The 27,784-nt window shown below is 37.3% G+C and overlaps 2 protein-coding genes across 2 annotated transcripts; both read left to right on the forward strand.

Annotated features, from left to right (window-relative positions):
- Positions 1-13,724: 13,724 nt before the first annotated feature.
- Positions 13,725-15,284, forward strand: LOC121973146 (protein MEI2-like 6). The gene is made up of 4 exons (XM_042524731.1): positions 13,725-14,241; positions 14,599-14,718; positions 14,823-14,964; positions 15,073-15,284. Exons 1-4 carry the CDS (start codon positions 13,811-13,813, stop codon positions 15,214-15,216), a joined length of 837 nt encoding a protein of 278 aa, XP_042380665.1. The 5' UTR covers positions 13,725-13,810; the 3' UTR covers positions 15,217-15,284.
- A 986-nt stretch (positions 15,285-16,270) lies between these two features.
- On the forward strand, positions 16,271-19,820 carry LOC121969572 (proteasome subunit alpha type-7-like). Its single transcript, XM_042519738.1, has 3 exons — positions 16,271-16,514; positions 16,618-17,032; positions 19,545-19,820. Exons 1-3 carry the CDS (start codon positions 16,342-16,344, stop codon positions 19,704-19,706), a joined length of 750 nt encoding a protein of 249 aa, XP_042375672.1. The 5' UTR covers positions 16,271-16,341; the 3' UTR covers positions 19,707-19,820.
- Positions 19,821-27,784: the final 7,964 nt, after the last annotated feature.

The following is a 27,784-nucleotide window of genomic DNA, read 5'->3' on the forward strand; positions in this document are numbered from 1 at the left end:
ACAAAAGCATAAACTGGAACTGAAACATGGCATAGCATATAGATTGAACATGCTTTAAACTGGACATGGCATACTTATAAGCTGAGCATGAAACTGAACTAGTCATGCATATATCTAAATCTGTACATGAACTCAAATCATGTAAACTGAACCTGAACTGAACTGAAAGCTAAATTAGTGTTCTCATCACTGGTTTCAAATTTGAAAACTATACATATAATAGATGAAAATACTAAACATGCTGCTGGGGCCCTGGCATCTGTACTTACTGTGCGCGCATCCCTACGAGACCCGGGATTGCAAGTTCCGAATCCAGCAGGGTTACTAGGTTATCTGAACCTAGGGACGACTGCTCTGATTGTAAAGCCCAAAAAAATTCCCGAATTTATTTTAGAATTATTCTATGATTTTTCTGGAATTTTTAGATATTTTTCCAGAATTTTCCGAGTAGCGGAAGTAGCAAAAATAATTGGAATCGTAAAATAGCTTAGGCGGGAATCGAACCCGAGACCTATGGTTTACGGATAAGTTTAGTAACCGGTGTACCCAGTAGGGCCGTGCTGAAAGAGAGGAGAATCAAATATATTTATATTGGAGTTGGGCGAATTAAGTCTTTAGTATAAATAGGAAGGTTAAGTGGGAGTTGGGTTATTTTGTTTTGGTTCGGCACATTCTTTTTCACCGTGACCTATCCCTCTTCCCAAAAACCTCACCGCCGCCCACACCTCTTCCTCCTCCTCTCTCGGCGCCCAAGCCCAAGGACTCTCGGCTCATCTTCCGGCGACGACTCCAACACGAAAAAGATTCTTCTCCGCGAGAGGAACGCGAGGACGTAAGCGGTTCGTCGAACGAAGCAGTTTCCGGAAAATCTAGCAGATAGAATCGTAAGAAAACCTTGCGATTGAGGTAAGAAACCCCTCACCTGCAGTATAATTGCTCTCGCTTGTTAGTTTTGGCGTTAGTTTAGTAGTTTTACAGTTTTCAGTTATAGGGTATACTCTCAGTGCACACCAAGCATTCGGTAGAATGCCTAGTTCAGAAGGATGCACCAGTAGGCGTCCTAACAGCATGTAAAACGTATTAGAAACATTTTACTCAGTTTATTTTCAGTTATTACAGCTAAATGGATCAGATATCCATTGGGTGGGCTCCCACAGTAGCCTCTAGGTTCAGATAACCTAGAACAGCAAAGTAAAATAAAACAGTATTCAGTATTTTACTTTTATTCAGTTGGCACTGTATTTGGATCAGATATCCATGGGCTGGACTCCCACAGTCGTCCCTAGGTTCAGATAACCTAGTAACCCTGCTGGATTCGGAACTTGCAATCCCGGGTCTCGTAGGGATGCGCGCACAGTAAGTACAGATGCCAGGGCCCCAGCAACATGTTTAGTATTTTCATCTATTATATGTATAGTTTTCAAATTTGAAACCAGTGATGAGAACACTAATTTAGCTTTCAGTTCAGTTCAGGTTCAGTTTACATGATTTGAGTTCATGTACAGATTTAGATATATGCATGACTAGTTCAGTTTCATGCTCAGCTTATAAGTATGCCATGTCCAGTTTAAAACATGTTCAATCTATATGCTATGCCATGTTTCAGTTCCAGTTTATGCTTTTGTATGCCTATATGTCATGCCATGTTAGTTTATTCAGTATATCCAGCATATATTTTAAACAACATGATTTAAAATCATATTTGCATCGTTGCATGTTTTTGTGAAGTAGATGGTTTCTTACTAAGCTGTTTAGGTTATAGGTACTACTTTTCTTATACTGCAGATACAGGTAAAAGAAAAGTGGATTAGCGGAGGCTGGAGGGCGATGCTACGATGATGTGTGTGTGCAAGGGGTTTGGAATAAAGATCCTTGGGATCTACACGCTTTTATTTCAGTTTTAGTACTTAACATGTCTAGTTTTATGACTTAGTCTTGTTACTAGGTGTTATAGCTTAGTAAACTATGCCTTGTTTAGTTTATCATGTTTAGAATGTTGGTATTTACATGCTAGAGTATTTTTTTCATGTATCTAGAGCTTGTGTATGTGATTCTTGGCACAAATCAGTGCTGGAAATCAGAAATTCTGATTTCGTTTTAGACTATCAGAGCCTGGATCGGTCAGCAGACCGATCCAGTGCCGTTTATTCTCCTGGATCGGTCAGCCAACCGATCCAGATGGATACAGTAGCCTACTGTATCTCCCAGGATCGGTCAGCCGACCGTTCCATCCGCGAACAGAGAGTTCGGGACGAAATCAGCGGTCACTGATCGGTCAGCCGACCGATCAGTGAGCAGCTGGATCGGTCTGCAGACCGATCCAGCCAGCGTTCCTGTGCGCGATCAGTGAGTAGCTGGATTGGTCTGCAGACCGATCCAGCCAGTGTTCGCGTGGGTGTCAGTGGATCGCTCCACGGACCGATCCAAAGCTCCAGCTTCACCTCCTCCTCAGTATAGCTATGAATATCTAGAAGGTAGTTGGATATGAAATCTCACTCTTCCAGAGTTAACAGAGGCAACTACAACAGTTTAGTAAAATTTTATTTTACCCAGTCTTCCGCACAGCACAGCACAGTAGTTTCAATAATTAATGTAGCGATCCAGCTCACAGCTTAGTACTCAGGAGTCGGATCGTTACAACATTAAACATACTACTAACATCATTTGAGCATCATGAATCTAGATAATGAACGTGCTAACATTTAATCTTGAAGACAAGAAAGTATATAAGTGAAGTTTTGATGTTCTCAAGATGCATGCCACCAGAATTTCAAAAGATAGTCAAATGACTATCAAAACAAGCAATCTAAGCAAGACAATCGAAATAAAATGCAGAGCAAAAACAACTAACATGTAGAAAACAAGTCAAAAATTGAAAACTAGAATGCGAAAAGAAAAATCAGGTTCGACACCCCCCCCCCCCCCCAAAACTTAAACTTTTCATCATCCCGATGAAATCAATATGGTGGAGGAGGTGGTAAATCAGGAAATTCAGGAAGAGGAAAAGGAAAGTAATTAATAAACCACCTTACTTCATCTCTAACAAACATATGACACTCAAACAGTTTATCAATATCATCCTGGAAAAATCTCATATATCCCCGAAAATCTTCATTAAATTTCATGTGAGCTCTATAAGAATTCATAAATAGAGAAATCTTTTCACACAATTCTCTCTCACTTTTGAAACACTCTTGCAGTTTTTTAAATTGTTCCTCTTCCATGGGTTCATTATTAGAGAGAAAATTTTCAGTCGGATCCAAATCATTATGAACATTGTCTAGAACAGACTAAAGTTCTTGGAAATTAAAACTATGAACATCACGATTAACCAAAGGAACTCTTTTTGAAGCTAAAGTTGACAATGCTTTAGAATGTTGACTTGCTAATTTCAACCGCCAGTTTTCCCTATTATGAATACTAATGAGATCCTGATTGGGCAATCTTAAAGGGAAACTGTTCTTAATAATAAGATTGAATCCATGTTCTTCACGTCTTATCATCCTTGTTGCTAAACATGAATTCAAGTCTAATCTACAAGAATTATCAATCTTTTCCAATTCACTTAAATCACACTCTAACACTAAAGCAACTTGAGTTAACAATCCTCCTAAAACAATAGGTATGGTAGAGTTAGATTTCCCAAGTTTCACTAAATGTTTAAGGAAGAAATAGCCAGAATTAATTGCAACATTCTCAACCATTGCCTATAAACAATACAAGTCTACAAGTCTTACTAACCCCTCTTTATCTTCTCTCCTAAATATGGTATTCTTCATGACTAAATAAGCATATCTAAAAATGGGGTTAATAATGTGAAGAACTCTAGAATTGTGAGGGTTAAAATGTGATTGTTTAGAAATGTGTTGCCAAAAACGTGAATTTTCGAACTGAGGTAAAATTGTACACAAATCATTCTTTGGAAACTCATAACAAGTATTAAAATCACTTAACGTCCATTCATAATCCTCATTAAACAGTCGAAAATTTAGTTTGCCCCCACCTTGAACATTATCAACCGTTATGGAACTTAAAAATTCAAAAACAATTCTAGGGTAGGTAGGGTATTTCATTTTCATTAAACCACTCCAACCTATTCTTTCAAATAACCAATTTAGATCATCCTTAAACCCTAATGTCTCCAAAGTTTCATCATCCATAAATTTAGTACTCACAAGAGGACGTTTACATAAGGAAGCATACCTAAGATGTTGTTCCTCACCAGAGAAAATAATACCAAAATCATTAGAAATACCTTTGAAACAAGAATTTCTCTCCTTAGTTGCAACCATCTTCTCCTTCCCTTTTCTTGTAGAAGAAAATCCTTTTATCACATTTTCCCTGGTAGAAGAGATTTGAGCCTTCAAAAAGGAGAATGAGAGGAAGAAATTAGAAGTGGTAGTTAAAACCCTAGAGATAATAAAATGGGAGAGAAGAAGGAAGAGGGAAGGGGGTGTGCGCCCACACCCCTTGCCCTAACCCCTTTAAAGGGTATGGGCTGGGCCGTGTATCATTGCATGACCTAGTTCATCTTTCTTTGCACTGCCACGTCTGAGACACGACCATACCCATCTCTTTCTCTGGATGTCATACACGGCCGTGGCAATTGGCACGACCATAACCTTCTTCTCCTCGGGTATCCTTGCACAGCCATGTTTGGGACACGACCTCACCAGCCTCCTTCTCTGGAATCAGCACACGGTCGTGTCAGATGACATGACCAATGCATGCTTCTGCACTGGTTCCTTCGCACGGGCGTGTGTGAGACACGACCGAAAAGTTTTCCTTCTCTGGATTCTTTACACGGCCGTGTATGGGACACAACCATGTACCTCCTCTTCTCTGGAGACTCCACACGGCCGTGTCATGTAGACACGGCCCGAGCATCTCCCTTCTCTGCACCATAAGTCTGGTCGTGTACAGCACACGTCCATGCTCTGTTTTACTCTAAAGAAAATTTCCTCTTCTTCGTTGCTTCGCCTACACTCCCATGCCCATGAAAACATCATGGCTAGCTCATGAGAGTGGAATTTAATCCTGAAAACAAAAGAAAAATCAAGTGAAAATGCTACAACAAAAAATAGAAACATAAAATGGAACTAACTACATAATCAATCCGGAGGACGAGGTTCAGAAAAATACAACCTTTGTTTATCCTCTAATTTCATACAGTGTACATATTCCTTCAACCGTTGGCCATTTACCTTAATCACTCCAAGATCTTTATTCCAAATATCTACCGCTCCAAAAGGATAAACCTTTTAACCTCGAAGGGACCCGTCCACCTTGATTTAAGCTTTCCTGGAAAAAGCTTTAGCCTTAAATTAAACAATAAAACTAGATCTCCTTCCTTGAAACTTTTGCGAAGAATGTGTTGATCATGTCATTTCTTTGTCCTTTCCTTATAAGATCTAGCATGTTCATAGGAATCCAATCTCAATTCATCAAGCTCATTTAACTGAAGCTTCCTTTTCTCTCCTGTTTCCTTGAGATTCATGTTTAGATTTGTAATTGCCCAATAAGCCTTTTGTTCTAACTCTACTGGAAGATGACAAGGCTTTCCATAAACTAGTCGAAATGGAGTCATCCTAATAGGAGTCTTATAGGCAGTACGATATGTCCATAAATCATCATCTAGCTTCAATAACCAGTTATTCCGTGAAGTAGATACTGTTTTCTCTAGTATGGCTTTGATTTCACGGTTAGAAATTTCAGCTTGCCCATTAGTTTGTGGATGATATGGCGTTACTACTTTGTGGCTCACTCCGTATTTTCTAAGTAAATTCTCAAACTGTCTTTCTATAAAGTGTGATCCACCATCGCTAATGACTGCTTTAGGCATACCAAACCTTGGAAAAATTATGCTTCTAAACAATTTGATGACCGCTCTCGCATCACTCGTAGGAAAGGCTATAGCTTCTACTCATTTGGATACATAATCCACTGCTACAAGGATAAACCTATTCCCATATGAAAGAGGAAATGACCCCATACATCAAATAATTCTACTTCAAGTATGTAATTCAGTGGCGTTTCATTCCTCTTAGTAATATTTCCAGTCCTCTGACATTGATCACATGATTGTATAAATCTCTTAGTATCTTTGAATAGAGTTGGCCAATAAAAGCCTGCTTGAAGAATTTTCGCTACTGTCTTATTACTCCCCAAATGTCTTCCATAAGAAGAGGAATGACAATGAAATAAGATATCTCTGACTTCTTCCTCAGGTACACATCTTCGATAAATCACATCATTACATTTCCTATAAAGGAGGGGTTCATCCCAAATATAATTCTTCACATCTGAAAAAAAAACTTTTTCTTTTGTTGATTGGAGAAATTTGGGGGTAAGACTCCACTTGCCAGAAAATTAACAAAATCTGCATACCATGATATTTTAACACTCAATAAAGCTAGAAGGTGCTCATCGGGAAAAACATCATCAATCGGTAAGTCAAAATTCGCATTTTTTTCTTTATTTTGCCATACTCTGGATAAATGGCCAGCCACTACATTTTCCGCTCCCTTCTTATCTCTAATCTCGAGGTTAAACTCTTGAAGCAATAAAATCCATCTGATAAGCCGAGGTTTAGCATCTTTCTTGCTTAGTAAATATCGGATGGCTGCATGATCCATATAAACTATTACCTTTGAACCCACCAGATATGATCTAAACTTATCAAATGCAAATACTACGGCTAGGAGTTCTTTTTCGGTAGTGGAATAATTTACTTGAGCTACATCAAGTGTTTTATTTGCATAATGGATTGCATGTAGAATCTTATTTTTTTTCTTTGTCCTAAAATTGCCCCTACTGCGAAGTCACTTGCATCACACATAATCTCAAATGGAAGATTCCAATCCGGGGCTTGGATTATCGGAGCTGAAGTAAGGACACTTTTAATTTTATTAAAAGCCTCTATGCAGTCTTTGTTAAAACAAAATTCAACATCCTTGATTAGCAAATTTGTTAAAGGCTTAGCAATTTTTGAAAAGTTCTTGATAAAACGCTTATAGAATCCGGCATGCTCCAGGAAACTTCTCACTCCTTTTACATTAATTGGTGGGGGTAGCTTTTCTATCACTTCCACTTTTGCTTGATCCACTTTAATCCCACGTTCTGATATTTTATGGCCCAGAATAATTCCTTCTTTAATCGTGAAATGACATTTCTCCCAATTTAACACTAAATTCGTCTTTTCACATCTTTGAAGAACTATAGAGAGATTAAATAAACAAGTGTCAAAGGCATTCCCATATACTGAGAAATCGTCCATGAACACCTCCATAATTTTCTCTATTAAATCTGAAAAAATTATGATCATACATCTCTGAAAAGTGCCTGGAGCATTACAAAGCCCAAATGACATACGATGATAAGCAAAAGTGTCATAGGGGCATGTGAAAGTAGTCTTTTCTTGATCCTGAGGATGAATTGGAATTTGGAAAAATCCTGAATATCCATCCAGATAGCAAAAATATGAGTGCTTAGCCAATATTTCAAGCATTTCATCAATAAAAGGTAAGGGAAAATGATCCTTTCTCCTCCTCCTGCAAGTCCAGCGTACTCCTCTAGATCTGACTCTGATGACAACTCGTCCCACGTCGCTTTCAGGATTTTGTGCTTTGTTGTGGTTGGTCCCTTCTTGTTTTCCTTCTTCACCTTTGGACAGTCATCCTTAATGTGCCCTTCCTCATTGTATTTATAGCATCTTACCTTCCTTGCTCTTCTTTTCTTTACCTGCACTTGATTAAACTTATTAGTTTTAAAAAATTTCTTGAATTTCCTTACCATGTATGTTGTTTCATCATCGTCAAAGGAGTTGTTGACATCTGATTTATCCTTCTTGGTTTTTAGAGAAATGTTATTTGATTTCTCTATTTCCTAAAAATCTATACAGTGAGACTCGTGAAATTTAAAAGTTGAAAACAAGCTTTCAAGAGTACATACCTCGAGGTTCTTAGAGATGTAGTAAGCATCTACTAAGGATGACCATTCTTGAGTTCTCAAAAAGGAGTTAAGTACGTACCTTATGGAGTCACAATTTGTTACCTTTTCTCCAAGGTTGTTGAGCTGAGTGATCAGGTCTTTGATTCTTACGTGGAGTTGGGATACCTTCTCTCCCTTGTTCATTCAGAAGTTCGTCAGTTGGCTTCGGAGGATGTCCTGCTTAGCCAGTTTGAATTCCGAGGTACCTTCGTGAAGCTCTAGGAATTTCTCCCAGAGATCTTTGGTGAAGTTGTAGGTTTCGATCCGGCTGACCTCTTGGGGCGGAAGAACGCTGAGTAGATGGAACTCTGCCTTTCCATTAACCACAAAGTCGGCTTGTTCCTTCTTCGTCCATGTGTATTCTTCTTTCTCGGCTCCGTGCTGATCCATAGGTGCTACAAAATCATATTTTATACTTAAGAGAATTTCGAAGTCGATTTTGAAGAATGCCTCCATGCGCTTCTTCTAAGTTGCGAAGTCTCCCTCAAATTTCGACAGGTAGATGTTGGATCTGGCCATTTCTTTTGCTTCAGATGGCGGTTAGTCCTTCTGAAGCAAAACCTGGCTCTGATACCACTTGTTAGGATCGATGTGACCGGCAAGAGAGGTTAATTGTTTGCACATTAATAACACACAAACCTTTCTCGAACTTTTAAAATAATAGGATACTTGTATAAAAAATAATTGATAAATGAAAAAAGAAAGAGACTACCGATTTTTTTACTTGGTTACAATCGGAAAGGTTGTTAATCCAAGACTCTGAAATACTACTCAAATTCTCCTTTCGTCGTAGGTGGCAAGTGTTGGAAGCATACACAGTCATAGGACACTTAAAAGAAATTGTATACAAGTTGTTATAGACTATTGGGATCAAAGCTATATTTATAGTTCTATTCAGGGGCGCCTTGAAAGGTTCCAGGTGCTTGGAAGGGGATAAAATTTTATCCCCATCGCAACGACTCATGCCACGTTATGTTTGGAGAAAAATCCTACTCTGGGCGCCTGGAAGGGTTCCGGGAGCCTGGAGTCCGGCGAGTCCGGGCGCCCGGACCAAGAAAGTCAACATCCTGTTGACTTTTGATCCCGATCTTCTACTCCAGTTCCGCTCGCCTTGGTCCAGGTCTTCTGCTCTGGCTCTCCTCGCTTGAGTGATCTTGGCCATCCGGAATATGGCTCACTCAAATCCAACTTCTGGCCTTCGAGCAATCTTCCGCTCTAGCTTCTCGTCCCTCGGAAACGCTGTGTGTCTCCTTCTTGTCCGCCCGCGTACTCTTCCACAACACCTCATCCCTCAGACGCATCGAGGCTGTAGGCTCTCTTTCGTGTCGTCCTTCTTGCTAGCTGTGTCTTTTGCTCGACTTCTTATGCTCCTAAGTTCCTGCACACTTAGACACAGGGGTTAAATACCAATAGGACATAACCTGACTTGGTTGATCACATCAAAACTACCTTAGGGTACTAACAGAATACGTCCCCACCTACTCCTCTCAGGAGAAATTACCTTTTTCTAGATCGGTTCTCCAAACTGACCCAACTTTTGCTCAGCGTCTGACACGTCAGGACTTTATGTTAAACGTCTGATCCCTGACCTGTCCAGTCTTCCACCCGGTGTCCACTACCCCCGGATGTTCACCTAGAGTCCTCGACTCTAGGATTTCGCCCAATGTCCTCGACCCGCCAAGACTTTGCTTAGTCCCCCAGACTAGAACTTCGTTGCCTAACCACAGCGAGGACTTTCCACCTGTTTAGAATCCACTAGGACTTTGCCTAAGATAACTTAGGACTTTCCTGCAAGCTCAGTCACACTTATTAAATAACAAGATAACTTAACTTTGAACTCTTTGCCATTATCAAAACACGGGTTTGATCCTTTGATGCTCCCTGCACCAACACACTATACCTGCAATGGAACTTTTCTACGAGCGTGGTTATACATCTTCCAGTACTTGATAGCAAACATTCTCAGTCACTTTATTTATTACGGAGGTTATAAAAGACTCTTCATATACATGTAACAGAAGATTTCTCGGAGGATGACTATACATCCTCCAAACTAAACATCTTCCATTACACGATATATTCTGACAACAAATATCTTCTGTTGCCTTATTATTACGAAGGTTATGAGAGACAACATAAAAGAGATTCTCTCCATTTGTCGGGTAAGCAAAAATGTCCCCGCGCCTTACATTGTGTGCATGTATCTATTGTTTATCTTTTTCTTCACTTTTCACTTGACCATCGTACTTACTTGGGCATTAGAGTGCCTGCACCAGGGCCCCTTCTTGCTTCTCGCTCTAATGCTTCCCTTTACTCTCACACACATATATATATCCTGTCTGAATAGATAGCTCTGTGGTTGACTGGAAGAATATTTTAGGATGGAGAAGAAATGACACCCGTTACTCCTCCGGGGAACTCCTTACTATGCACATTGTAAAGCGAGTAAAGGGAAGCATTAGAGTTTACCCTGCACACTCATTTGGTGCACAATCTTGGAGGCCTCTCACATGTCCGGGCGCCCTAATTCTCAAAAGTGAATCGGGGTGCTCGGGAGGGGCTCAAGCACCCAAATATGTGAGAGTCGCCTAAAAATGTGCACCAAACGAGTGTGCAGTGTATCAAATAGATCATGTGCGTAATGATAAAGATGGGCCTCCAAGAAGCAATCAAAGTAGGGAGGACCAACTGACATGGAGGTTAAAGTCAAACGGTCAAAGTTACATGACCAGACGGATCTAGAATTGCTGACCAGGCTATGTCGGCCAAGCGGACCTCGCATTGTCTGTCAAACGAGAAGTGTCGACCGGACTTCCAAAGCAGCCATCATTCACAACTTACAGATGAGGTTTGAATCTAAGTACTAATTACCCAACCCATCATCCTATTTGATTGGACCTAAGGGTCAATCGAATATATTTTGCCTCCTTGACAAAATGAATGGCGAGTGAAGAACAAGATGGTGACTGCATTCTGTAAGGCCAAGCTGACGATCTCCAAGCCGAGTAGCTGTCGGTCGATTTATAGTGGGACCCAAATACCTATCATATCGTACTTATTTTGAGTTTGTGCCAAAAAGGATAGAGAATATATATCCCGCCGATAAATCGTCATTTAGAAGCTTCCAGCCTACTAAATCATAGAAATTTGCATGCCCGTTCAAGAAAAGATGTTAAGAGCACTTTAGAAAGTTTTGGAACAAGTGTTAATACTTTGAGATTTGTGTATAATACAACAGTGACATTATAAAAGGAGTTTATCTATATAATACATTGATATTATAAAAAAGATCTCCATCTATAATTGAAAATATATAATATTTTTTATTTGTACTTACTCTTTGTTATAGTTCATAATTATTACTTTCTTCTCTAAAATTCATCATTAACTTGAGCGTCAGATTCATATCAGAACCCCTTAATCCGATCGTAACATGTCATATAATCGACAGCGTGGAGTCTTTATATAAATATTTCCATATATAATAATTGGTCTCTCTTGTATTAATTCTCAAATCAAGTAACTATAGGAGATGAAAGAGGAGCATGGAGGTGCTTGCGGGTACGTGGAAGATATTGATGTTGGAGGGCAGGCTGATCCCGTAAACTCGTACAGGGTTCGACCCAACCAGCCAAACCATCAGGCCATCAGATCATATGCATCTCATCATGATCTACATCTCGTTTGATAAGTCATCGATCCGATATTCCGATCCATTTAACTCCATATATAATCAGCTACGTACGTGCGTGACTAATTGCATGGTTCGCAGCCATAAGCTAGTGTAATCAATATATATAAAATATATACAGTCCTGATCCCTAGACTCAGGAGGCTCGAGGCGAAAAAAATGAGGTTCAAAATAATTTTTTAATAATATATAATTCATTTATAACAATTTCTTCTAGCATTCCTATTTATAAAATTGCCTATAATATTATTAGTTTTAAAATTTTTCAAAATGTTTTCTCAATACATAAAATTATTAATCCATTTAATTTTTCTTGCGATATTGACGATCTTATATATGTTTTCAATAATTTTAATTTTAAAAAACTCCTTTCAACCGATGCTACCGTAACAGACATAGTCATCAAGATCCTATAAGTAATGTAATTGTAACATTTGGATAACAAGTTATACTTTGAACAAATTCAAAAATATCAATGGTAGATATTACTATATTTGGTAAAGTCATTTGTAATATTTTTTAATTCGATAAATAAATCATCTAACTTAACATCTAATGAATTATTATAAGTTAGAGTAGATTTTAGATTGACACAACATTTTCGCAATTCATCATCGTACAAAGTTCTTAACATTTTTGAATTAAATAAAAAATCAAATATATTTTCAAAAGTTTTTATTTGCTCAAATTTATATTTTAAAGAAGCAATCGTTATATCCACAACAACAATAAAATAATCAATTCTAAAGGATTCTGATAGTAAAACTTCATCGTCCTTTCTTTCATTTAATTATTTTTTCCTAAAAATATGATGCTTTGTTGTAAATATTAGTTCTATGTTCATATATATATATATGATGTAAGACTTTTAGTAATAGTCAAACTTGCAATAAAATCATCATTCTTATATTTTTCAAAAAATAAGATTATACTTTCCAATTGTTTCATGAAAGCCCTAAATCTCTAATTTTTCATTTTTTTATCACTTTGCAAATTGCAACCTAAAAGGATAAAAGGAAAAGACAATATAAAAGGTTCTAAAATATGAATTTGGGCTCAACTACCCAAGGTCTCGACTACATACCTATAATACATAATACTAAAAAAAATATTTAGGTCCTTTCAAATTTTGGGTTTAGAATCGTCGTCAAGTGTCGCTCTCCTCTAGGGCCGGCCTTGAATATATAATATAGGCGCTGTTGAATTAATTAGACTAATAAAGAATAAAAACTGTGTTTTTTAATTTGCTAGAAGAAACTAGCGTTGTTATTGCTGTTTTATAAGCCAAGTTATGATTTGGGCTTTTGGTTATTTATGTGACTGTCAGTGTGCTCCTCGTATATTTTATATATGAGAGTTTCAAAATGAAATACATTTTGAGTGAAAAATCATACTAATTGGAACGAATGAAGTTAAATTCTTAAGGCAATTGAATTTAGATCAGCTTGCAATTAATGCACCACTAAAGCACGAGAGCCCCAAAAGTGAAATTTCCATATGCAAACTAATAAACAGAAACAAATCCATTTGATTAAGTAAATAAGGTAATCTTTTAAGTTGATTCGATTGATAATCATTGCTAACTAAACCTCCAAACCATGATCGGCAATCTTTTTTAAATCTAAAATTAAACTAAATTATTATAAACGAAATTTCACATGCTCGTGCCCTTCGCCTCATCCTCACCCATTGCATCAGAAGGATTCGAGCAGACGGATTTCACCCAAGCAACACACTATTTGGAATTGATCCATCGTACTATCAAACTGTACCACGTCTCTCTTTTGAAGTAAAAGAGGAGCATACACGATATCTCCTGATCGCGGCTTACTTTCTGATGAAGCTTTATATTAAAAAAAAACTAAGCGGGGTCTTAGATTTCCAAAATCTAAAATCTGGCTTTAAGTCTTGTCGCTTTAATGCTTCCCCTTCATTTCTTGTGGAATTAGACGTTCCATACCGGGTAATCATTAGATGGATCCATCACCCTTCCCTAAGTACTGCACCGCATTGACTCCAAACATGATCTATTCTGATATATCGATCGCCGCCGTTACAATTCCATCGCCCTTTTCTTCTGGCCATCGCCTCCACCGCTTCTCCTCCCCTTTCGCTCGCCGAGACCGAGCCATGGAAGCCGCTCTGAACCCCTACGCGCCGCCCTACGTTCCGGTTTCCCTCGTCGGCCAGTACTCTCCTGCAGCAACGTGGATTACCTACGCTCCTCAACAGATTGCGTATTACCCCCCACTCTACCTCTTCGTCCCGCCTTCTCCGCCCGGCCACAGCGACGGAGGTCAGTTTGCCGGAGGCTGCGATCTCACTGCAGCCGCCCTGAGGGGAAAGTCAGAGGAGGAGGTAGTTCGTGTTGCCGACGAGGAGGGGAAGTCCGAAACTAAAGTTATGATTAAGAAAGGTCGTAATAGGATTGCGCAGCGGAGGAATCATAGGATGAAGCAGGGAGATAGCAGCGCGTGCTTCGTGTTCAACAAGGACGACGACGATGACTACGATGGAAGTAAAACCACGCTCATGGTCAAGAATTTGCCCAATAGATTCACGTACGAAAGCTTTAGTCTCTTCCTTCATTCTGTTGCAGTTCATTTCCAACCTTAATTATGTTAGTTTCTGAGAAAGGATTAGCAGGAAAAGGAGATTAAGCTTTGTAGTTTTTAAACATGCAGATCAATAATCCGAATCTGCATATATACCACTGGAAAATGAACAAGATTAATTAATTTAGCTCTGTAAAATGAAGTAGAGTTAGCATTGCAAAATAATTCTAGCATGAACGTGATGTGTAAACAAACAGAAATACTAATGAATTGAATATACTTGCTGTGAGTTAGTTTAACTCTCATCTTCTCTTTCAAGGGCGTTTAATTGAAACTTGCTGATGCTTATAATTCCTTTGGAAGGAAGAAGAAGCTCGTGCGACTCCTGGACGATCATTGCTGGGAAGAGAACCACCAGTTAGAGGAAAAATCCGGCGTGGTTTTCTCAGAGTTTGACTTTCTTTATCTGCCAGTTGATTTCAAGTTAGCAATTATTTATATCCTTTTGCATTAGAGTAAACTGTTGTTTGTTCGTTAATTTGATTCGTTTGGAAACTAGAAAGTGGTTAATTTATGTGTGTGCGTAGAACCGGGTTCAACATGGGCTATGCGTTCGTGAATTTCACGACGGCAATCGCAGCGAGGAGACTCTACGACGCCCTCCACAACTTCCCTTGGAAGGCGCATGGCTCGCGCAAGGTATGCGAGGTCACCTACGCCAGAATCCAGGTACGTATGGTAGTTAATTAATTTGATGGGGCAGCATTAATTCCAATTAATTAAACCATTTATTTTGATTTTGATTTTGAAGGGGTAGTTAAGTATGATTAATCGCAGGGTATTACGGCACTACGGAATCACTTCAACACCTCGATTTTCGTGTGCGGGGACGATGAGTTTCTCCCTGCTTACTATGAGCCACCGCGCGACGGCTTTCGTCGGCCGGAGCCGAGAGTGATCGGGCGACGGCTAGTTAGATAAGTAGCGATATTGTTTATTGTAGAATGGATGTGCGTGGTTAACTAGGGCGCTTTGTATCTGGCTTTCGATCTATCCATCCGAGGGATGACGGAGGAAGCTTGGAAAGATCGAAAGGCAGATGATCGTAAACATAATCTAGTGTAGCATCAACCGCTTTACAGTTTAATGGACTCGTTCGGTATGATATGACGTGTGATTGTTTTTGTTTTTGTTTTTGTTGTTATTTTATTTTATGGTAATTCAGTATCAGCTCTTGTGATTTTATGATCAGTGAAAGTTTCTCGGTAAATCGACCATTACAATATGGGAAAGTCTATTTGATAACAAAAATCTGTTTAGCAAAAATTAAACAAGTGGATACTGTTGAAGTGAACTAAAAAAATTTAATAGAACGGGCTCTAAAGGGAAGATTAAGCATTTAACTTTAACAGTATAATTTAAATCCGTTAATAATTGATTTTAAAATTGAATAAATATAATTAAATTTTTTAAGCGCCACATCAATGTCTCTTATTCTCCCCGTAATAAAAAAAATCTATAATTTTTTTTATAGGTCCTGGATTATAAATTATATATCTTTATTTATTATTATTTTTTAATGTCTTTATAGAATTTTTATTTAATATTTTAATTAATTATGTTTTTTAATTTATTTTAATTTTTTATTGAATATTTAGTTAATTTATAAATTTTAAATTAATTATAGTCTTTTGTATATTTTTTAACTTAATATAAATTTATTTTTGAAATAATAATTTGCTAATAATTTATAAATATATATTGATATTAAAAGAAAAAATACCACTTAAAAAATTACTTTATCATTAATTATGAATTCCATAGGGAAAAAGATAATTTTGAGCCGCTCTAAAATCTCAAATCTAGTTGAGCTTTTTTATTAACATTTTTTATTTTATAAATCTCTCAAAGCTCTTAAGAAAAATGTGAAATTCATTACCCTGATAATCCCGAGGTTGTGCAAGCAAAAAGGCCCAATTGAAACAATAGTACGAACCCGGCCCACATGCATCAGCACCTTCTTCTCCTCCAAGAAAACCCTCTTCTTTATGTGACGACTGCAACGGCAGCAGAGCGAAGGCACATCTCGATTCGCGATCGAATCACATGGCTCGCTACGACCGCGCCATCACCGTCTTCTCCCCCGATGGCCATCTCTTCCAGGTTGAGTACGCTCTAGAAGCTGTACGCAAGGGAAACGCCGCCGTCGGCGTCCGTGGCACCGACACCATCGTTCTCGGCGTCGAGAAGAAATCCACTCCAAAGCTCCAAGACTCCCGGTAATTTCCAATCTCTTTGCCTCGTGGCCGGTATGGTTTCACACTCATCCCATTTGTTTTGGATTTTTATGATCCGCCTTCTACCTGCCCCTTTGCTTCCCAGATCAGTGCGTAAGATCGTGAACTTGGACACCCACATCGCGCTGGCGTGCGCGGGACTCAAGGCAGATGCCCGCGTGCTCATCAACCGTGCTCGGATCGAGTGCCAGAGCCACCGCCTCACCGTAGAGGATCCTGTCACGGTCGAGTACATCACTCGCTACATCGCCGGCCTGCAGCAGAAGTACACACAGAGTGGAGGTGTCCGGCCCTTTGGGCTCTCCACGCTCATCGTTGGGTTTGACCCGTACACTGACGTGCCTGCGCTATACCAAACAGATCCCTCCGGGACCTTCTCAGCTTGGAAGGCGAACGCTACAGGAAGGAACTCGAACTCGATGCGGGAATTCCTGGAAAAGAACTATACGGAGACCTCCGGACAGGAGACGGTGAAGCTGGCTATTAGGGCACTGCTTGAAGTAAGTTGGCTACTCCCTTTCCCTTTTTGGTGATGAAATTGTCATCGGTTTGCTATTGGTTTACGTTTATACTGATAAACGACCGTTTTATGTCTAAGTGTCTCTAAGTTGCACAACTCTTTGAGGATCCTCAAATCTTACCATAGTTCGCATTTCAATCTTACATTTGTCGATTGCATCAACTGTTAGTAACAACTATTGTTTGTTAAATTTGCAAAATTATGGCTCTAGACAATTATGTTTTGGATTAGATAGTTAAGTGCAAAAATGGGAGAATATGAGATGTACTTCAGGACTCTTAAGAAATAGATGAACATGCTTATAGGAAGAGCACAACTATCCAGCTTCAATTTGTTATTTGCTGTGCGGGATGGTTTGGAAAATCAACACCTTGTTTGTATGTTTAGAATTTTTCATATCGAGATGTTAAAGCATGTAGGTGTTATTTGAGACATTTTGAACCCTTGCAATCGTATAAGGTTATGAAGATGCAATAGGCATTAACGTTTGTCATACCATAGAACATTTTTTATGATTATGGGGGATACAATTAGCATCCATTAGCAAAAGTGACTGACACTAAAAGATAGCATTAATTTCAAGTTTTACTAGAACTAGAACATGTATACTTTGTGAAGGTAATTGATTTCCGATGAGAATGAGTAGCAAAATAAAAAAAGGTTTTTCTTATTTTTTAGAAACAAAAATTTTGATTTAAAATAAAACCAAAGTTTTAATACATGAAATGAAATTTCAAAGATAGGAAGGGAAACTAGAGATTTGTTTAGATGGATAGAAATTATTGTAACAAGAGTTTAAATGTCACGGTGGGTCTTTTATTCAACAAAGAGATATCAGGAACACTGTCACCATAAGTAAAGAGTAGAGATGATTGAAATGAAGCATCTGGAATCTTGTCAAATCATCAGGGTCTCCGTTAAACTGAAATGATGGTTTATAAGACTATGGTATGTTCCATTATACCTTATAGGTCAAACTTTAGGGCAATTGTGAGACAAGACAAAGATTTAAGAGCAACAAAGATAATGTAATTGTATAAGATAAATGTTCAGCGTTACTAGAAAAATAAAACAAAATATTAATATTCTAAAGAAATTATGACAAATGAATGATAAATTGAAATGATAAAGATAACTTTTAGATTCTATAGTGAGACATATTGGCTTGATTACAGTTGAAGGTGTATGGAGTAGTGGGATGATAAAAACTCTATTAAACATAATTAAAAGTAAACAAAGAGATTTGAATATACTATTGACAGTCTTAGTTTGAGTTAGAAGATTCAGATGGTCAACCCCCCAAAAAATTCAAATGTTAAACGTAGCTTTTGTTAGTCATATATCTTTCTATCTGCACAAGTTTTTATTCCTTTTATATAAGGTTGAATTTGAAGGCTATAAATCAAGCATTATTGTGTTGAACAGATAATATAATGGTTAACAGAGGAAGATGTATATAAATTTAACCAAACGTCTTTAGCTTAGATGATACTTGGTGCCCATTTATCAAGATTTGTTGATTTAGAAAGATTCATATACAATATTTATTTGTAATGAGTAGGCTATATGATAGTGACAGAGGGCTAATATGCATTTTGCTCCTGCTGCTTTTTGTTCATTTTTTTTTTCAAATACGAGAAAGTTACTTCTGCCTCTGGAATTTTGCAAGTGCTATCTTAATATCTTTTTGACTGTCCGTCATGATGTATAAGGGATGCCAGTTTTGATGTACAATCAGGTTTGGTTAAATCCTGGACCATTGGCCTGTTTGGGATTTGACCTGCTTGGATCAGCCCTCTTCTCGCAGCAATATGCAGGGTGCCTGCACACTAGATTTTTTAGATTGACCTACCTCACTATGAATAGCTTTGTTTACAGGTGGTATGATGGAATTCAATCTAGAACATTTGTAAGCTTGCTCATCATCTCCTCAAGCTTAATGTTAAAAAGCCCAGGGTCATAGTCCGAGCATGGCATTTCAATGTTGATTTGTCAATGCCCCTACGGGTGTAGTGCAATAGTAAAACACTTAATAGAGGAACAAATATGAAGATCAGAGTTCGAATCCAATAGAGACTAATATTCTAGAGGTCTATTTTTAAGTGTGCATGAGCTACACTCCGGATTCACCAAATAATCGAACCAAATGGAAGGCCTACCTCCAATTTTAGTCGGGCAAAACTTGGACACTTAGATTATCCAAAAAAAACAATATTGATTTGCCAATTAATGTTGAAGAAGCTAAAATGACATGATGCTTCACTAGTTTCATGGTGCAAGGAGAGCTGCAAATTATTTGTTCGCAAATTGAGTATATAATTGGGATGTCTTAATTCCTGAATTCAGGAGATTAATTTAAAATGGGAAATCAAATACTTTTACCTATTCAAAGTTATTTCCTATTTCATACTGCAAGGTACAGATAATCTTGAAAGAAATCATGGAGTCTCATTTGAGCTTTGATGATGATGATGATATTGTTGTTTATTTAGGTGGTGGAGAGTGGAGGAAAGAACATAGAAATTGCAGTAATGACCAAAAAGCAGGGTCTTCGTCAACTTGAAGAAGCTGAGATAGATGCTATTGTCGCTGAGATAGAGGCAGAGAAAGCTGCAGCTGAGGCTGCAAAGAAGGCCCCTTCTAAAGATTCCTAAACTTTGTTGTTCTGATGATTTGCTTTCTAATTTTGAAACTTGGAATTTGTATGTGAACTTATCTACATTTTCATTTGATCCCTAAAATTAAGTTTGCCCTGGCAACTTATTCAATTGCTTGCATTTTGCTCTTCTTTATAGATTGTTTTTTTTGGGGGGTATTAGGTATTCAGCTTTTCATCTATTTTTATGAAAAAATTTTATCGGTCACAAGCATTAGGATAAATTAGAAAATGTTTATGGAGGTTTATTTAGAAGGTCAGAATTCTTAAATTCGCTTCTCAATGGATATATTGAAATGAGTTATTTTAGTGTAAAATATTTTAATTAAACTTCTAAATTCAAAAATATTTGGAAGATAAAACTAAAATATTCTCTTTCAATAGGAAGAACTTGGAATATTATTTTTAAGTTTCTATATCTCTCAATAAAATAATCCCTCTCAAATTGCGAAGTTGTTTGATTATCATGATTTATGATGTAAATCATTTATTCAGTTCATTCTCGTTATGGAATCGACTCAATAAAATGGGATATTTTTAAAATAAAAGCAGTCCTAGATACGTTATTTTTTCTAAGGCTGAGGATGTAAGAGTAGTCTTCTTTTATATTTCAGAAATTTTCTACGTAATTAAAGTTTCATAGTATTGAAATCACGTACGTAAATTTTAGAATTATCAAATTGTATATCCAATACACATTTTATCTCTTCTCAATCTAATCGATTGACGGACTATAACAATTAATTCAACTATATTATATGACATTGAATAATTTTTCTAATTGATTGTGTTAATGTAGCAATTGATTCCATCATAAGAAGTGATATGAAAGCTTAATAAATGATATGATGACAATAATCACTAACTGATACTACAACTGAGATTCTTAAACTTGTCTTTTTGAGCATATAAAATTTTTTATTTCTAGAATGACTAAAGTTCATCAGTCGATTTTATTTGAAAATTGTTAATGAATTTAGAGATCTTAAAACAATATGAAATTAGATCATTTATGTTCGATTAATTCTCCTAAATATATCCATATCCTCAAATTCAAATACTATTGTGATATACTATATTGAGCATAATAATTTTTTCAAATTAATTTAGGTATGAAAAATGATGCTAAAATCTCATTATAATCAATACGACGATGATTGATAAACACTTTAAAATGAGTTACTTGAAATTTTATATTTATGTTGATATCAAATTTTTAATTTTTTGAATTATTAAGGTCAATCAACTGATTTTATCTCCTAAGGATAAATTCAAATTAGAATAAATCATTAAAAATTGTGTTATTGTAAATTAATATTCTTATACTTATGTCATTTGTTCTAAATTGTTATTTGTTGTGTTGTTATTGTATTTTAGTTTGGAAATTATTTTATCTGGTAGGACATAATCGGAATCTCGAGTACATGTGCAAGAGTTAGAGCCGGAATTAGCTCTCTCCTCGATATTTGGGGTCCACCATCTGCCTTATCTGGATCTATTACACTTATGGATCAATTATACTTAACAATCTATTTCATTTGATACATGCTAGTAAAACTATTGTTGTATGTCAATTATAATTTTATTTGGTTATTATTATTATTATTAAAATATTATAGTTTATCCGTCGTAAATTTATATTTGATATGTTATAAAATGATATTTTTCTTTTATTTGAAAAACTATTATCTTAATCTATATTGTATTGAATTTTGTTAAGATTTTATGATAGGAATACAGTTGTAAAATAGTCTCGGTATTGACATATAAAGAAATGCCCGATTAAAAAATTGATGCTATTAATAAAGTGAATTTCATTGGTGAAGCTAATTTCGTGTCATTTTAAAATTTTTAAATTCATCATCCACTTTGAACAAAACTAGTCGATAGACCCTAGCAATTTAAAAAAATTAAAATTTGATATCATTATAAATATGAAATTCCACTTAACTAATTTGTGATATCATTAAATGATTATGGTAGTCGTATTACTTATGAGTATCAGACATCATTTCTCGTGTCCAAATTAAGTTGAAAAAATTATTGGGCTCAAGAGAGTGTATCATAATGTTATTTGAGGATATAAATATATTTAGAAGAACTAGTCAAACATATAGAACTTGATTTCATGTCATTCTTAAGTTTCTAGATTTATCAACCACTTTTGGACGAATCGACAAATGAGCTTTACTCATTCCAGAAATAAAAAAATTGTATATGTTCATATAAGGGGGTGTCCAAAGGTCTCATTTGTGATGTCGATCAATGATTATCATCGTTGTATCATGTATAATGAACTTCCGATATTATTTCTCATTCTCGAATCGAGTTAAAAAAAATACTGTGCTCAATGTGTTATATCATAATGGTGTTTGAAGAAATGAATACATTCAGAGGAATTACTTGTTTCATATTATTTCAAGATATCTAAGTTCATCCGTCGCTTTTGGATGAGATTGATTGATAGACCTTAGTTATTCTAAAAATAATTTTTTTTATATGTTTAATAACGGAGAATTCAAGGAACTCATTTATGTTGTCGGTTAATGATTATCATCGTTATATTATTTAAAATAAGCTTCCGATATCATTTCTCATGGTCAAATTGATTGTTACAATAACTCAATCGATTGAGAAAATTGCTCATCATTACATAATATGATTGAATTGATTAATATAATACCTTAATCGATTGATAATATTATTCATTGAAATAGAATATTACCGAATTGATTATTACAGAATCTCAATGCACAGTAACATATTAGAAAAAAATGATCCCCATGTAAATAGCTTTGATATAATAGGATAAGGAAAAACTTCTTTGATCCTCTAATTGTTGTTCCCGGTATCTCTCGGAGTGTGCAAACTGATACTGATCGTCGAGGCTAGTGTTTAACATTATCTCCGTAAACGATATTGCTCCGCTACGGTGCTAACGGATAGCAGCAATTCGTTCCCAAGATACAACGACGAATGTCTCGGAATCGTAGCACTCCGAATTTCGAGACCAGTGAACCTTCTCCTTCTCGTAGGCTTTTTGGACTCTTAAATACACAAGATGAGAGGAATGCTCAAGAGAGAGTAGAATAGATGAATTCGATGATTCGATTTATCTTTCCAGCATCTGGAGGGTTCTATTTATACCAAATGAAGAGATTGAATGCCTTTTTAGGTGAGAGGATATGTTCTTTGGGCTGGATCGATCTGGATCGTCCATTCTGAAGAGTTATAACCCTTCACATATCCCACTTTAATCTCATCCATCAGATCTGAAGAGTTGTGACCTTCAGATCTCGCCTATTGTCATTAGCCATCGGATCTGGATCTACTGATGACTCTTCACGATCCAACGCTCTAGATCGCATCACAAGCGATCTATCACACCTCTTTGATCAAGAGTTGTCATTCGTTTCCCCAATCAATAGTCCAGTCATCTCTTCTTGCTCACGTGGATGCCACATAGACATTGCCATGTCATATACGAGCCTGATACGTCACCCGAGTGCCACGTAGGTACTGCAATGTCCTCTGGAGCATAAATTTAAGCACCTGCTCGCCCTAGAGAAGAGAGCACCTGGTCTTTTTCTGAGTTAACTCCATTAACACAGCATCATTAATAAGCAAAGAATGCACATCGAAAATTTCCGATGTGGGACTATTCTCCCATGCATTTCCTTATATATATCATTAATGAATAATTAATGTTTATTTGGGCCGACTTTAAACAATTAATTTCTCATTCACCTTTAATCGGTTTTGAGCAAATTAATAGTCTAAATTTATCTACTCGAAACGTAGATTTCAATTTTGAAGTCAATTACGACTTTTATCTATTGATGGCATTCCGATTTTTCCACAAAACTGTATTGGTCCATTAAGGCCCCAATATCCAGCAATCCCCCACATGAATGGAAATTAATGCAATGCGTGTATGCATGCTGACACTTTACAAGAGTCTAATCGATAAGTCACTGCATCGAGAGACGTAGCTTGTGGCTTTGAACCTTCCGTAGTGGAATGCTATCGAGTATACTAGGCTGCGCAGTAAACGTGATGTTTTGAACTGCTCAGCTGTTGGTGTATACTAAGACAATAACACCCACACAGAGACCTATCTCACCTACTTTAGGTTCTCATGGTTGGTTCCGTTTCGGCCATGGACACTATCTTGGATTCATGAGTGTTTCATTGAAGCGGTCTGTCTTCACACTCATATAGGTGACACTTCTATCAGGAGTATCCTACCATACTCTACCTTATAAGGTATAGAAGTCACTAAAAGCATAAGCTTTACCTCACTACATAAGGTAGGACAACACAAATTCATCCTAGGATTGGGATAGAGATAAAATATCTCATCTGCTATAACACAACTTTTGTAACTTCGTTGTCCCATTGAACCAAGATCTTGGGATCTCCAGTCAACAAGGTTGGGTTACCGCTACAGTAGTTTTTTAGTTATAGATTTTTAATCTCATTCCTCTTGATGCGCAGTATACTTGATCTCGACTCAACCCTTTCGTAAGAGGATCTGCCAAATTATTTTTGGACTTAACATAGTCGATTGCAATCACTCCATTTGAGATCAACTGCCTAATGGTATTATGTCTACGACGTATATGTCGTGACTTCCCATTGTACATATTACTCTGTGCCCTTCCAACTGCCGATTGACTATCACAGTGGATCAGTATGGCAGGCACAGGTTTCGTCCAACTCGGAATATCTTCCAAGAAATTTCGCAGTCATTCAGCTTCTTCAGCTGCTTTGTCTAGTGCTATAAACTCGGATTCCATAGTTGACCGAGCAATGTACGTCTGCTTAGTAGATTTCCAATATACTACTCCCCCACCGATCGTGAAAACATATCCACTAGTGGATTTGGAGTCTTTTGTATCTGATATCCAATTAGCATCACAATATCCCTCCAGCACAGCGGGATATTTTCCATAATGTAATCCATAGTTCATAGTATATTTCAAATATCTAAGAACTCGCATCAATGCTTTCCAATGAGTGTCGTTTGGATCACTCGTAAAATGACTCAGCTTGTTGACCGCACAGGCAATATCCGGACGTGTGCAGTTTGTGAGATACATCAAATTGCCTATTATCCGAGAATATTCCAACTGCGATAAAGTCTCACCATGGTTTTTCACTAAGTGTTGACTTAGATCCATAGGTGTTTTTACTGTAGAGAGATCGTACGCATTGAATCTTTTCAATACTGACTCTACATAATGAGATTGTGTCAGAACTATCCCTTCTGATATCCTGAGAATTTTAATTTCCAATATAACATCTGCTTGACCCATATCTTTCATATCGAAATTTTTGGTCAACATTTTCTTTGTAGTCATGATTATATCATGATTACTGCTCATTATTAGCATGTCGTCTACGTATAGACAGATGATTACATAACCTTTAGGTGTGTCTTTGATATAAATGCATTTGTCACATTCATTTATTTTGAATTTGTTTGACAGCATTATTTTGTCAAATTTTTCGTGTCATTGTTTAGGCGCTTGCTTAAGTCCGTATAATGACTTAACAAGTCGACACACTTTTTTCTCATTTCCTGGAGCCACGAACCCCTCGGGTTGCTCCATATAAATTTTTTCTTTCAACTCACTATTTAAGAACACAGTCTTAACATCCATTTGATGTATTTCAAGGTCATACAGTGCTGCAATGGCTATTAGTACTCGTATGGACGTAATCCTTGTCACCGGTGAGTAGGTATCGAAGTAATCAAGGCCTTCCTCTTGCTTGTACCCCTTGGCTACAAGTCTGGCATTATACTTGTCAATTGATCCATCAGCTTTATATTTGCGTTTTAGTATCCACTTACAACCTAATGGTTTATTACCAGAAGGAAGGTCTACTAATTCCCAAGTATGATTATTCATAATGGATTCGATTTCACTGTTGACAGCTTCTTTCCAAATTGGAGCATTGGGACTAGAGAGAGCTTCACTTAATGTTCTTGGATCCATTTCCGACTTGAAAATCATGAAATCTGGCCCAAACGATTTCTCAGCTCTAGCCCGTTTGCTACGACGTGACCCTTCGCTTTGATCGTCAATAGTCCTTTTATAACAGCTAAGTTCGGTAACGTCATTTTCGTTTGAACTTCAGTTGTTATTATTTTCAACGTTTTCCTTCTTATTTGGGAATTCGTTTTCAAAGAATATCGCATTCTGAGATTCTATGGTTGTTCTCACATGAATATCAGGAATGTCTGATTTGTAAACTAGGAAATGATATACACTACTATTATGGGCATATCCGACAAATACCGCATCGAATGTTTTAGGTCCGATCTTTACTTGCTTTGGTTTAGGTACTTCGACCTTTGCCAAGCACCCCCACACTTTCAGGTATTTGTACGATGACTTGCGACCTTTCCATAGTTCGTATGGAGTTTTATCACTTTTCTTATGAGGGATTTTGTTGAGAATGTGATTTGCCGATAATTTTGCTTCCCCCCACAAGTTTTGAGGTAAGCCTGAATTTATCAACAAGGCATTCATCATCTCTTTTAGTGTCCGATTTTTACGTTCAGCAATACCATTCGATTGAGGTGAGTAAGGCGCCGTTGTTTGATGGATAATGCCAGAATCTGAACAAAATTTATCAAACGGTGCACTATATTCTCCACCTCTATCGCTATGAATTATCTTAATTCGTTTGTCAAGTTGATTTTCAACTTCTGTTTTATAGGTTCTGAACGCCTCTAAGGCTTCGTCTTTACTTCTTAAAAGAAAGACATAACAGAACCTCGTGCAGTCATCGATAAAAGTAATGAAATACATTTTACCTCCTTTAGTTTGCACAAATTTCAAGTCACATATATCACTATGTATTAACTCTAGAGGAGTCGTTGACCTTTCCACCGAATGAAAGGGTAGTTTCGCCATTTTAGCTTCTACACACTTCACATTTGTGTGCTTCGTCAACATTGACGTTCTGTAATAAATTTAGTTTGATGAGACGTTTCAGAGTATTATTATGCACATGTCCAAGTCGATCATGCCACAAATTGAAACACTCAACCACATAGCTGGAAGCAATTATTTTATTACCATCAAATTTTCGGAGTACAGTCATTACAATCATTTTGAATAGACTTTGTTCTAAGTACCCCTTTCCTACGAAGACACCATTCTTCGTAAGGACAAAGTTATTGGACTGGAACACTAGTCTAAACCCGGCCTTAACAAGTGTCGATCCAGAAACTAGGTTCTTTCTGATGTCAGGAACATGGAGCACATCAATCAGAGTTAGCTCCTTTCCAGACGTCATCTTCAGAACAACTTTTTCGAGTCCGACGATCGGAGATGTCGTAGAATTGCCCATATAGAGCTTTCTTCTATTTATCGGAGTATACTTGGAGAACATCGCCTTATCAGAACAGATATGACGAGTTGCTCCAGTATCGATCCACCACTGCTTCGGGTTATCTTCCACTGTATTGGATTCAAACACGACCGCAGTGAGATCCAAGTCCTCAAGAGAGGTTGTGACGTGGTTTGCAGCATCTTTTGGCCCCTTGGTTGGCTTCTTCGGGTGTCTGCAGTCCTTTGACATGTGTCCTGACTTTTCACAGTTGTAGCAAGAGCCCTTGAACTTCTTTACTTGAGTCTTCTTCTTGAACTACTTCGGCTTTTTGGAGTTTGGCTCGACCAGGTTGGACATTTCGTCAATAGTCCGCTTGGTTCCTCTAGAGTCGGATAATTTTCGATTATCCTCCTCTATTCGTAGCCTCAGGATCAGGTCTTCCAGTCTCATCTCCTTTTGCTTGTGCTTGAGGTAATGCCGAAGTCCTTCCATGATGGAGGGAGCTTCTCAATTACCGCAGCTACCGTGAATGACTCGTTCAGCTTCATGCCTTTGGCGTCTAGATCATGCAGTATTAATTGCATATCTTGAACTTGAGCTGAGACGCTCTTAGAGTCCACCATCTTGAAATCCAGAAACCGACCGACGATGAATTTCTTCAATCCGGCATTTTCGGTCTTGTATTTCTTCTCAAGTGATTCCCACAAAGATTTCGCCGTATCGAATGAA

Source organism: Zingiber officinale, chromosome 4A, assembly GCF_018446385.1.
Source record: "Zingiber officinale cultivar Zhangliang chromosome 4A, Zo_v1.1, whole genome shotgun sequence".
Classification (NCBI taxonomy): Eukaryota; Viridiplantae; Streptophyta; class Magnoliopsida; order Zingiberales; family Zingiberaceae; genus Zingiber; species Zingiber officinale.